Source organism: Acinonyx jubatus, chromosome A2 (assembly GCF_027475565.1).
Source record: "Acinonyx jubatus isolate Ajub_Pintada_27869175 chromosome A2, VMU_Ajub_asm_v1.0, whole genome shotgun sequence".
Taxonomy (NCBI): Eukaryota; Metazoa; Chordata; class Mammalia; order Carnivora; family Felidae; genus Acinonyx; species Acinonyx jubatus.
The window spans coordinates 146,980,090-146,992,651 of NC_069383.1; the positions used below are offsets into that span (position 1 = coordinate 146,980,090).

The following is a 12,562-nucleotide window of genomic DNA, read 5'->3' on the forward strand; positions in this document are numbered from 1 at the left end:
TTACAGTCAAAACTCACCATCATCCCCTTCACAGCCCTTCTCAACTCATAAATGGCAACTCCTTACTTCCAGTTACTCAGGACAAAAACCCTGGAGTCAGTCATCTATGTCTTTTCTCCCTTGCACCCAATCTATTAGTAAATCCTGTTGACTATCTTCAAAATGTAAATTTAGCATCTGACCACTTCTAGACTGCTTCAACTGCTGTTCACCTAGTCAAAGCCATCATCAGTAACCTTGTCTGAGAGAGTAGGTCACACAGAGTTAATAGTAGTGGAACTGGGATTTGAATTAATAAACTTGATTTCAGAGTCCATGCCCTCAGCTACCAAAGCTCCAGAAGGGCAGGGACTTGTGTCTGTTTAGTTCATTCACTACTGTACCTATCCCCAGTGTCTCTACTGATACCTGGTACATGGTATGTACACAATAGATATTTGGTGAGTGAACAAATAAATCCACTACCAAAGCCAAATGTGTAATATTTGGGGTGGAATAAGGCAAGGGTTCTTGGGTAATTAAAAGAGGTATTTTGGCCTGGGACTGGTCAGAGAGACGGTGGTATTCCAGTGCCATTTAGTTAGCATAATTTGCCCTTTGGCATTATTTATAGAGATATTTTAGTGGAACTGTTTTTTTCAGGTCACATATACACACATGAAAAATTAGGGGCACCTGGCTGACTCAGTCAGTGGAGAATGTGATTCTTAATTTCTGGTTTGTAGGTTTGAGTTCCACATTGGGTGTGGAGATTACTTTTAAAAAAGTATTAAAAGTTAGACCATGACAAGGCAGATATCGGTTATAGAAAACTGCACCCATGTTCTTTGGATAAGAGATCTTCAAAGAGTAAGTAAAAGGATGTTGGTGAGTAGATTCCAAGCCAGAAGCTTCAAATATACTGTAAAATCTTTTTCGTGGAAAAGCATCTAGGAAACATGTTTTTTTTTTTATTTTTTAACGTTTATTTATTTTTGAGACAGAGAGAGACAGAGCATGAACGGGGGAGGGTCAGAGAGAGGGAGACACAGAATCTGAAACAGGCTCCATCCAGGCGCTGAGCTGTCAGCACAGAGCCCGACGCGGGGCTCGAACTCACGGACCGTGAGATCATGACCTGAGCTGAAATCAGCCGCTTAACCGACTGAGCCACCCAGGCGCCCCGGAAACACGTTCTTTAAACATGTTTTAACTGTGGGTTATCTGGAAACTCTGGGTAATCAAAAAACCTAACAACAGATGGAAAGGTAGAAATTTCTGATTTTGGAACAATGGGTAACATAGCTTTCTTTCCTTCTTCCTCTCTCCTCTTTATCGATCTGTCTATCTATCTATCTATCTGTCTGTCTGTCTGTCTTGGTTCTGGCTGCTATAAATACCACAGACTGGGTAGCTTATAAACAACAAAAAATTATTTTTCAACAGTTCTGGAGGCTGGGAAGTCCAAGCAGGGGCCAGCATGGTCAAATGAAGGTCCTTTTCTGGGTCGCAGACTTCTTGTTGTATCCTCACATGGTAGAAGGGACTAGGAAGCTCTGTGGGATCTCTTTTACAAGAGCACTAATCCCATATATAATGACTCCATCTTCATGAACTTAATCATTTTGCAAAGTCCTCACCTACTAATACCATTACCTTTGGGGGTTAGGATTTCAATGTATGAATTTGGTGAGGGGAGGGGACACATGCAGATCATCGCAGTATCTACACACACACACACACACACACCTTTTCACACGTATGTATGTATTTATATATAGTGTCAAAGTCACAGGGGAAGAGTAGATGTATGTAAAACTTCCATCACCAGATAAAAGTAAAAGTATGTGACCACGGGACTCAAATATGTGTTCAATGAAATTTAAAAGTTAAACATAGGGGCACTTGGGTGGCTCAGGAGGTTAAGTGCCTGATTCTTGATCTCAGCTCAGGTCTCTATCTCAGGGTTGTGGGTTCAAGCCCCGCATTAGGCTCCACGCTGGGTGTGGAGCCTACTTAAAAAAAGAAGATATAAAAGTTAAACATAGAGAAAGGTAAACCCCAAAATGGATGATGTAGATGCCAAGATTCCAGAACCTGCTAGACTTAATGGCCACTAGCACTTGACTGCCTCGTTCCCAAAGCAGTTCAACAAGCACTTCTGAGTATCCCTGAGGTGCTTGCTGGATTGGGCTCATTACCTGCCATAAAAGCTGTATGGCTGTTCATAAATGGCACATAATCATCCTTAAACTTGAAGAAGTTGCCTAGAAAAAAAAGATGGACTCCATCCAGAAGGAAGTGCCACCCTCCCAAATTCTCTGGTAGCTGATCTTTTTTGTGGACACTGCCCATTTGAGCTCCAGAGCAGTGCCCCCAACGGCCTGTCTGGCAGCTGATGTGGGTCTGGAAAAGTTTAACAAGTTCCCAGCTAATAAAGAAACAAAGTCAATAGTTATTGTTTAAGATTTTATTCTTAAATAATCTCCACACCCAACATGGGGCTCAAACCCACAACCTGAGATCAAGTTGCATGCTCCAAATGAGCCAGCCAGGCACCCGTTTCTTGTTTTAAATAAAGCCACATATGTTCAATATAGAGCAAAGTCCTTTAAGACTGCTTTTCCTAATATTCTGAAGTAAACAAAACAAAACAAAACAAAACAACAGTTCTCAGGGTACTTGGGTGGCTCAGTCAGCTGAGCGTCTGACTCCTGGTTTCTGCTCAGGTCATGATCTTACAGTTTGTGGGATTGAGCCCTGCGTCAGGCTCTGCGCTGACAACATGGGGCCTGCTTGGGATTCTCTCTCTGTTCCTCCTCTGTTCAAACACATGCACACTCCCTCCCTCTCTCAAATTAAGTAAATATGAAAAACAAAGTTACCTTAATGAAATAATCTTATCTTTTTTTCCTTAATTCTCCACAACTTGGCAAAAGAAAAAAACTAGTTAACGTATTTTGATCTCAGGCTACTCCAGAATAAGTAGACTTATATGAGAACTCTTGCCTATACCAAGAAACTGATTTCTTTTGTCAAGAGATGGGCTTTGATAAACTGACAGAGATATGCAATCAAAACTGGATTCAACTAGTATTATTCATGAGGCATTATTCTCTCATCTATTGGGTGCCTACTGTTGTTAGACCCTAGGAATAGAGTAGTAAAGAAAATTACCCAAGATCTTGCCCTTATGTAGCTGGCATCCTGATCAAAGGCTCAGGGAACTGCCCAGAGACATCGTAGGGTGACAGACACACCTTTCACACCCACTACTACTTTTGATCAATACCCAAAGTACTGCCTTAAAAATATATGGAATACTTTACACCTTATTTCCAATAGCAGTATTTCCCTTAAAGTGGCAAAATAAAGCTAGAAAACAAAACCAGGCGAAGTCTGAGGTCTGAGCTTAAACACTTTCTTCAGGGAAGATGCTATCAATAGCTTGCTGTACTCATTCTCTCATCATGTCAGTAATCGCTCAGTGTCAATCTTCCTCAGTACACTGATTCCCACGGGCACAAAGACCAACACTGACCTTGCTATAAGCCCCAGTGACAAGCAGAGTAGGCTCTTAAAACATTCTTAGGGGCACCTGGGTGGCTCAGTCAGGTGAGCGTCCTATTTTGGCTCAGGTCATGATCTCATGGTTTATGAGTTTGAATCCTGCATCGGGCTCTGTGCTGACGGCTCAGAGCCTGGAGCCTGCTTTGGATTCTGTCTCCCCCTCTCTCTGCCCCTCCCATGCTCATGCTCTGTCTCTTAATAATAAACGTTTAAAAAAAAAAAAAAAAAAGAGGTGTCCAAAGATACCTCTTTGGAGAGTTTTAGCCATGGAGGGAAAGAAAATCTGGGATAGCGGTTGGAGGGTAGTGACAGTTCTTTTTCCTGGCTGTTATTTTCCAGCCTCCACATCCTTTTGTCTGTTCAAAAACCAGTCTGGGATCTTATACTGGTGTGGATTCTGCATAATGGTGATTACACATTTCACTGATCTTCAGTGAGCTCTCCAACCCTCTTGGTGAGATCGATGTCTGCTTTCCTCAACACCACATGAGAATATCATGAGCCCCACACCCTTAACTGCAGGGATGGCAAAGGCTATTTTCTGCCATCCATCGATATTGGTGTTGAGTACTCACAAAATGTGCTGGAACTTCTCAGGGATCATTAGAGACACGGTGGTGGCTCCAGCGGCACCATGTAGGCCTCCCGTAGAAGAGTTTTTTTTTTTTTTTTTAAAGTTTATTTATTTATTTTCAGAGAGAGAGTGAGCAGGGGAGGGGTAGAGAGAAAGGGAGAGAATCTCCTAGCATACAGCCAGATGTAGGGCTTGATCTCAAGAACTATGAGATCGTTACCTGAACTGAAATCAAGAGACAGAGGTTTAATCGACTGAGCCACCCAGGGGTCCCAGTGATAATTCTTACTATGCCAACTCATTGTGGTCATTGTACCTGTGATGCACTGAGCACCCAGCAGGTCCCCAGAAAAAGAACTGTCACATTGCCCCTATCCCAAAAATAGGGAAGTCAGAAGAGGACTTAATGAGGTGCTATTTCCACTAAATAGATACAGAAAGTAACTTTAAAAACCTGACAGTACTCACACAAGTTACAGTTCAAAGGTCACAGCAACGCCTCCACTCACACTGACAGCAGGCCATGTCCCAGGGCTCATGGTAGTACTTGCTGCCATTTAAATGTCACCTCAAATGGGCTGCACCAAGGCACACTCTCTCTCCTACCATAAGCCCCACCCCCACCCATCTATGGGAGAAAAATGTAACAACCAAAAAAATCACATTGAAAAAAAGTTTATTTAAAAAAGTTCTAGCAGCAAGAACAGTAACAAAACAAAAGGAGACGGACAAACAAAACAAGAAGGAGGTTGTGTCCTATGGGACTTGCCTCTCCTCCATTCTTTAATCTAGTTCTTTATACCGAGCAAACATGACTCTTCGCACAGCGTCTCGGTAAGTCTCGTTGGACTGTCTCTTGCTGGTTCTTCCTGGAGCCCCTACACTGGGCCCCCTCATCCGGCCTTCAGTCTGTAACACAAAGACAAACAATGAAGTGAGCTCTATGAATTAATTAGCCTCAGGGCTGGCCTTTGATCACAAGCATTTCTGGACCAGTAAAGAACAGGATATAGGAGAATTTTTTAGAATGTTTAATTAATTAAAAAAAAAAAACAAACACCCAAGATGAATAAGGAGGGCAGTGGAGCTATGGCCTCAGGATACAGGATTCAATACCAGACATAGGGGAAACCAGTCTCCTATCTCCTATAGCTGGTGTTTCAGAGGGGAACCAAACCAACACAAAATGGGCAATGTTCCCTCCTATCACCTTTTCTCTCTTCTCTTTCTGAAATATGAGGGGCAAAGCCCTTCATGGGAACAGAACTAACTTCATGCTCCTTAAATTGTAGCCATTTTAACTCCTCTGATGACAATGCCTCTCAGAGATGCTTCTGTACTTTTTATTATGGGTTCCCTGGTTCTTTTCACCACACGATCTGTCAGTCTCAAATTGCCTGATTCCCATACTTTCCATCTTACTCCATGTAAGAGTGAGATGAGCCCCATTCCCACTCCCAACCAAACTACAAAGGGCCCAGAATGCTAGTTAGAATCCAGTAATCAAGACTGATGGGCTCCTTCAGCTCTTGTGTCCTTCACCAGCAGTGGAGAAAGCCTAGCTAAAAGGCAAAGACAGCTCCAAGCCAAAGTGAGAGAAAGTATATTCCAGGTTCACGCCACCCCCAACAAGATGGAAACCATTTCACCTCCTCTGCTGAAGCCAATCCAGGATGGCCATATCCAAGGCCTGCCCCCTTCCTCCAGCCAGTGGTCTGTTGGACACAGCCTCCTTTGTTGCTACTGTCAATACCTTCTTTACCAACAGGTTTACGATCACTGTAAAAGCAGCAGAAATACTTAGACACCAACACTTTCAAAGTGACCATTTGTGAGCCTAATAGAAACCTCTGTCCTCTTGATTCAGATTTGCTTCCTCTTAAGTATTTTAAACAATATTTTTGTGTCTATTGTCTATGCAACAGGGTTTGTCCTGGGGATGTACAGAGATGACCAAGACCTGACCCTGTTCATGGGGAAGGATATAAGGAGGATAATATGTCCACAGATGCTTATAACACATTGAAGAGCTCAGCCATGGATGTGGCACCAGGAGATATCTCCTATGGAAACAGCAGAGAAAACACAAACTCTGAAGGTGTATCACCAAAAATGATGAATTTCAACAAGAAGGCACATCTGAACGGACCAAAAGCATGAGAGGAAAGGAGGCCACAAGTAAGAAGTGAAAGAATACAATTTGTCCAGGAGAGGAGAAGTAGCCTTGAACGTCATGCTCAATCGTGACTCTGCACTGCATCCTTCAGGTAAAAACAAAAAACAAAACAAAACAAAACAAAACAACACAACACCTGAACTCTAGGCCTCCCTCTAAGCAAGGTATACCTTCACAAAAAAAGTGTGTTTTAGAGATTTCTGTTCATAAAGATGGTTTTGGTGGCAGGGTAGAGAGTACACTGAGGATTGAAGAACAGAGATTGAGAGTAAGGAGTCTAGTTTGGAGGTGAGCTAGAAAGGGGGACAAAGCTTAATTAGGGATGTGGCCAGTAACAACACAGGGGATAAAGGAGTAAGACTGGGTCAGACCAGGTAGACCAGGATGCAGTGACGTTACTACTCCGAAAAAGGAACACAGCAGGTTTAGCAGGGCTGGAGTATGATATATGATACAATACTGAGTAATTGTTTAATGTGAAGACCCTAAGAGGTCTCTAAAAGAACATGCCCAGGAGGTAAATACAAAGGGTAATTTTGCACCCAGAAACCTGAACGGCCTTGGGATGGAGTCACAGGACCTGTTAGCCTGTTAGTGATGGCTGAGGTTTTGGGTACCTCAGACAGTCCAGGTCAAGAGGGTGGAGCAGCAAGAATAAAAGTATTGAGGGCAGAGTCCTGGAGAAGATCTGGAATTTCCCAGAAAACCAAGAGAAGCAGGAGAGAAGACTAAGAAGGAAGAGAACCTGTAGAATGTGGTATGATTGGTGCCAGAATACAAAAGGGTGTCCTCCTGCACCCAGCCCAACTAACTCAGAGCTAAGGTGCTCTTCCTTCTCCTAATGGACCCCTTTACCATTGCCTTAGTCCAGTATATTTCAAATTGTGGAGAATGACCTAATAGGGGGTTACATTGATTAAGTGGTCCTTCCTTAGCATTTCCTAAGAACGCAAACAGAAAAAACTAGAATAAAAATATCAGAGTTTTATTACATACAGTAAAGAAATATTTTTAAAATAAAGTTTATTTAAAATTTATTTTGAGAGAGAGAGAGAGAGAGAGAGAGAGAGAGAGAGAGAGAGAGAGTGAGTGTCGGTCAGGGAGGGAGGGAAGAAAGAGAATCCCAAGCAGGCTCCACAGTGTCAGCATGGAGCCTGACACGGGGGCTCGAATTCATGAACCATGAGATCATGACCTGAGCCAAAATCAAGAGTAGACCACTTGACTGAGCCACCCAGGTGCCCCTAGGAAGTATTTTCCATGAAGATTTCTTTTTCAGGTACTTACACACACATGATTATTGGGCCATGATTAAATAAATCTCTTACTGTGGGTGGTCAGCAAATAAGTGGAATGCCAGAGCCCCAGACCACATCAACTCTTCTCTGGGGCCTTTCTCCATCAGTGATCTTCCCCATTCCCATGTTCATAACCTACCCTGGCTATTAGCTCTTTCACCTACCAACACATATACCTGTTCAAGTCTCACCAGAACAATGCCTTGCTTAAAATCATTTCATAACCTCCCACAGCCCTAAGGCAAAGTCTTAGCATGGTGTTCAAGGAGTATGAACTTCATGAACTGGCCTCTGTCTACTGAGCCAGCCTCATCTCCTGTCACTCAGCCATATAGCCCCAGTGTCCAGTTCCATCAAGCTACTTTCTTTTTTTTTTTTTAATTTTTAAAATGTTTATTTACTTTTGAGAGGTGGAGAGACAGAGCAGGAGTGTAGGTGGGGAGCAGAGAGAGAGAGAGATAAAGAATCCGAAGAGGCTCCAGGCTCTGAGCTGTCAGCACAGAGCCCGATGCATGGCTCGAACCCACAAACTGCGAGATCATGACCTGAGCTGAAGTTGGCCACTTAACCAACTAAAGCACCCAGGCGTCCCTCCATCAAGCTACTTTCATCCACAGTGTATGCAGTTTCCTCCAACTGAAATGCCCGTTCCTTCTCCACTGGATTTCTATGTCTGCCGTACAAGACACAGCATCACCTAAACCTTCCTTGTCCTATGTTCAGTTGGTCAAGGATAATATATGTCTTGTCCACCTGAATATTCCTGGCGCTTAGTGCAGTACCTGTACACAATGGGTTATCAACAAATTCTACATAACTCTGGGCTCACGACTCAGGACTATCTGACTAGAAACAAGACCATGAATCTAGAGATCATGTACATCTATCAGCAGCCGACTATCCATTCAGTGCCTATGTGTGAGAATGGAGGTTCCCTAGAGAAAAAGCCCCAGACAGTGACGTTCTTATCAGGTCCATAGGAGGCATAGCATTACTGATGAGGAGAGAAAGAGTTACCAGCCATGGCCACTCCAGCCCTGGCTTCAAGCAGCTAAGCAGCCAGGCATCTTCCATGCAAACATACATATTTCCCGAGTAAAGCCAGGTGGTCAGAGGCTGGAGTGAACCTTATGCTCAAGGAGTTCAGACAGAACCTGCTCCCACTAACCTCAGTTACCCCTAAAAGAAAAAGAGCAGCACAGCTGGAGAAAGATGGTTTCACCATTAGGCCTTGTGGCCTAGGCTGAGTGAAAAGTTCCCGGCTTACCTGTCAGTTTCCCTGGAGTATTTAATTCGCTTCCTTTCTGGAGAGTCAAAAGATTGGAGCTTTTCCCTGCGATCATTTCCTCTTTCTTTAAACCTTCCCTGTTGGTAAGCAGAATAAAAGATCTGAGATTTCCATCTAAGGGGGTTGGGTAGTGGGGAAGCTTCACTTTACTCCTGATATTCCTTCTTTTTTTTTTTTTTTTTAAATTTTTTTTTAAATGTTTATTTATTTTTGAGACAGAGAGAGACAGAGCATGAACGGGGGAGGGTCAGAGAGAGGGAGACACAGAATCTGAAACAGGATCCAGGCTCTGAGCTGTCAGCACAGAGCCCGCCGTGGGGCTCGAACCCACGGACCGTGAGATGATGACCTGAGCCGAAGTCGGCCGCTTAACCAACTGAGCCACCCAGGCGCCCCTCCTGATATTCCTTCTAATGTGAAGGGAGTTCAACTGGTAACTCCTGGAATCTCTTGCTACTTCAAATACTCTTCTTGAGAAGCAGTGGCTCCTCCAACTGGTAAATTTGAGAAGAATGAGCTACTGTGCTTGACTCACAGCTGTGTTTTCCTCTTCTGAGGAGGAGGTGCTCTCCAGTAGAACTCCAAAGGAGGATTCCTAATGGTCACATAAGACCTGGCCCGGTCAGTGAAGCCTGCGGCTGTGTAGGTGAGTCTGCCTAATTATGTGATCTAGGCAGCAAGTCCATTTAGCTCTAAACTAAACTACTTCCTCCAACCTAGCCTCTCATAGTAAAAGATGTCATTTCAGCAGCCCTATCCAACACTCCTTCATTGATTTTAAAAGCTGTGCAGGGGGGCGCCTGGGTGGCTTGGTCGGTTAAGCGTCCGACTTCGGCTCAGGTCATGATCTCACGGTCCGTGAGTTCGAGCCCCGCGTCGGGCTCTGTGCTGACAGCTCAGAGCCTGGAGCCTGTTTCAGATTCTGTGTCTCCCTCTCTCTCTGCCCCTCCCGTGTTCATGCTCTCTCTCTGTCTCAAAAATAAATAAACGTTAAAATAAAAAAAAATACTTAAAAAAAAAAAAGCTGTGCAGGAAAGAAATGCTATTTATTTGACCTATCTGGAGACCCTAAACTAACACCACTTTTAAAAAATAGATTAAGATATAATTTATAAACAATGAACTGCACCCATTTTAATGTAGTTTGAGGAGGTTTTTTTGTTTTTAGTATTTATTTTTGGGGGGGGAGAGAGAGACAGAGAGAGAGAGAGAGAGAGAGAGAGAGAGAGAGAGAGAGTGGGGGAGGGGCAGAGAGAGAGGGAGACAGAATCTGAAACAGGCTCCAGGCTCAGAGCTGTTAGCACAGAGCCTGATGTGGGGCTCAAGCCCACAGATCACGAGATCATGACCTGAGCCAAAACGAAGAGTCAACATTCAAGCGACTGAGCCACTCCCAGTTTGAGGAGTTCTGATAAATGTATATACCATCTTTTAGGGCCTATTCATTCTGTGTCTTCAGCACAGCCTACAAATTCCACACCAGAAAGTATAAAGGGTTGGGGTCAAGGGAGTAACAGGTCACCAAAGCTTACCTCCTGTTCCCTCCTTTCTAGATAGGCTAGTTCCTGCTCAGACTGTTTTATCTTCCGATGGATTTCCAGGTTTTGCTGAGAAGAGAAAAAGTTCTAGGAGTACAGGTCTAGAAAAAGTGGCCCTAGAAAGTGTTTCTAGGCCTTTCCCAATAGCTGCTTTAGGACTGTGGCTCCTTTCACTGACCAACTTTCCTGAATGATCTGTCTACCCTGCAAGCAACAATTCTTAGCTAGACTGGCTTTAGGCTCACCAATGAGACCCCAAGTTCAACTGCTGGCTTGTCACACAGATTAGTTATGTGGTGTGGCACGAGAGACCTTACTCTACTACTCTCCAAAACATAGAAAACACAAATCTGGGTTATATGGTAAAAATTATGACAGAGGGGAATCTGAGCACACCAGTAAAGAAAATGAAATGCCAACAAATGCTCTGCCTAATACCACCTGCCCCCCACCACCATTCTCAGGCACTATTCACTTTTTCAAACCCTCAGAGAAATATGAAAAGGAGAACCCAAGCTCCTAAAAGAACAAACAGACTGCTCTGAGAGTCCTGTATTCCTTGAGGGTCCCCCACGTCTTAAGCATGGCTCTACTACACAATATTCTCGGGCACATATAAGAAACTTGAGGTGTCCAGAGCATCTCTTGTATGGATAGGGGATTCTTTGCACTGGATCACTGCAAGGAAAGGAAAAAGTACTACAGTCCACTTTCCACGGTCCCAGGGTCAGTTCACCAGACTTCTGGCTCCTCTTTCCTGACATTAGACATTTAATATCATTTTCATTAGACAGCTTAAATTTATTTTTATTTTTAAAAAAATTATTTATCCTTTTATTTTTTTTTTTAAATTATGCCCAATATGGCTTGGACTCACGACCCCAAGATCAAAAGTCACATGCTCTACCCAACTGAGCCAGCCAAGAACTCCCAGAGAGCTGGAATTTAAATGTGTCAGTCTCATGACTCAGAATTCTAGAAGGGCAAAGGGACTTGGGAAGTAATCTGTTGCAGGGAGTGTCAGGAGCCTCTCACCCCCATAGAAACTCTGCAGAGCCTCCACTGAGGCAGCTGGGAGAAGAGGTGTGCCTATTACCAAAAGCAAAGTTTCTCAGCTTTTAGCTACATAAGACTTTGGGTTTTATACTAAGGGAAAGTTGAAATCCAATGTCCTCACTGGCTCTAGCAAATCTGCTAGAGAAGGAGTGTGAAATAAATCACCCTATACTGAAAACACGGATCTGTCTATGGGCTTTCTTTGTCCAGAATTTGGCTCCTTGGTCAGTACATCTAAATGGGAAGACTGCAGGGGAGGGCCAGTGTATGTCAGTTTAGCACCCCAACAACAGATGTCGTGCCATGATTTATAGGTGTTTTACCACATGAAGAGGTGGCAGAATGTGACCCACCTTTGGGGAAAATTGCACAGTATCAGAGCTAGACAGAACCAGGTGAAGGCACCAAGTATCACAGAAGAGAAGGGGCTTATCTGAGGTCCAATTGTTAGCTTAATGGAAGAGCTAAGATGAGACACTCAGCCAGTTAGTTTCCTACTCCACGACCCCCTCTCCTCCTGTCTTCAGTGCAGCCTCCGTGTTTGGTGTCCCAGTCCCAGCCATGCTGCTTGCCTTGGGTCTACAAAGTGAGGTTTTGGAAGGTGAGCACAGCCTTAATGCAGAGCAACTCGTAACAAAAGGTGGAGGAACAATTCATTTTGAAATTGGGCTGTGATGCTCATTGATAGTAAGAGTCCAAAGTCTGAAAGGTCAGAGTCCCTTCCCCATACCTTGTGCAGGTCTGAGAGCTGCTGGTGTTTGATCAGAACTTCTTTGTTGGGAAACTGCCTTCTGCAGAGCAGACAAGCCAGTTTATTCCAGTCAGTGAGTTTGTCTTCTTCGTTCTCCTTCTTGGTCAGTTCCTCCCTTTGTGGGGGCTGTGCTGTGCGGGGCTGTGGAGGAGGGGTCTGTTCCTCCTCTTCTTCCTCCTCGTAGTCACTGTCTCCTCCATATTCACCCAGGAGGCCAATGAGTGGGTTTATCACCTTAGGCTGGAAAGAGAAGGCCAGAGATTAAGACTAACTTCAATCTATATTGTGGGGCCTGTTTTCTGAATATTCCAATATGGGTATATCTCATTTCT

General features: G+C 43.9%; 1 protein-coding gene across 13 annotated transcripts in view; it reads right to left on the reverse strand.

The window, feature by feature from the left end:
- Positions 1 to 4,782: 4,782 nt before the first annotated feature.
- Positions 4,783 to 12,562, reverse strand: part of RBM6 (RNA binding motif protein 6) — a 104,286-nt gene continuing 96,506 nt past the window's right edge. For all 13 annotated transcript variants that reach the window (XM_027038763.2, XM_027038762.2, XM_027038764.2 and 10 more), the window contains 5 exons: positions 12,210 to 12,470; positions 10,418 to 10,492; positions 8,865 to 8,962; positions 5,773 to 5,902; positions 4,783 to 5,032 (listed from right to left, as the gene is read on the reverse strand). In XM_027038763.2, the coding sequence (XP_026894564.1) occupies positions 4,907 to 5,032; positions 5,773 to 5,902; positions 8,865 to 8,962; positions 10,418 to 10,492; positions 12,210 to 12,470 (690 nt within the window). In that variant the 3' untranslated portion in view covers positions 4,783 to 4,906. The remainder of the gene's footprint in view (positions 5,033 to 5,772; positions 5,903 to 8,864; positions 8,963 to 10,417; positions 10,493 to 12,209; positions 12,471 to 12,562) is intronic.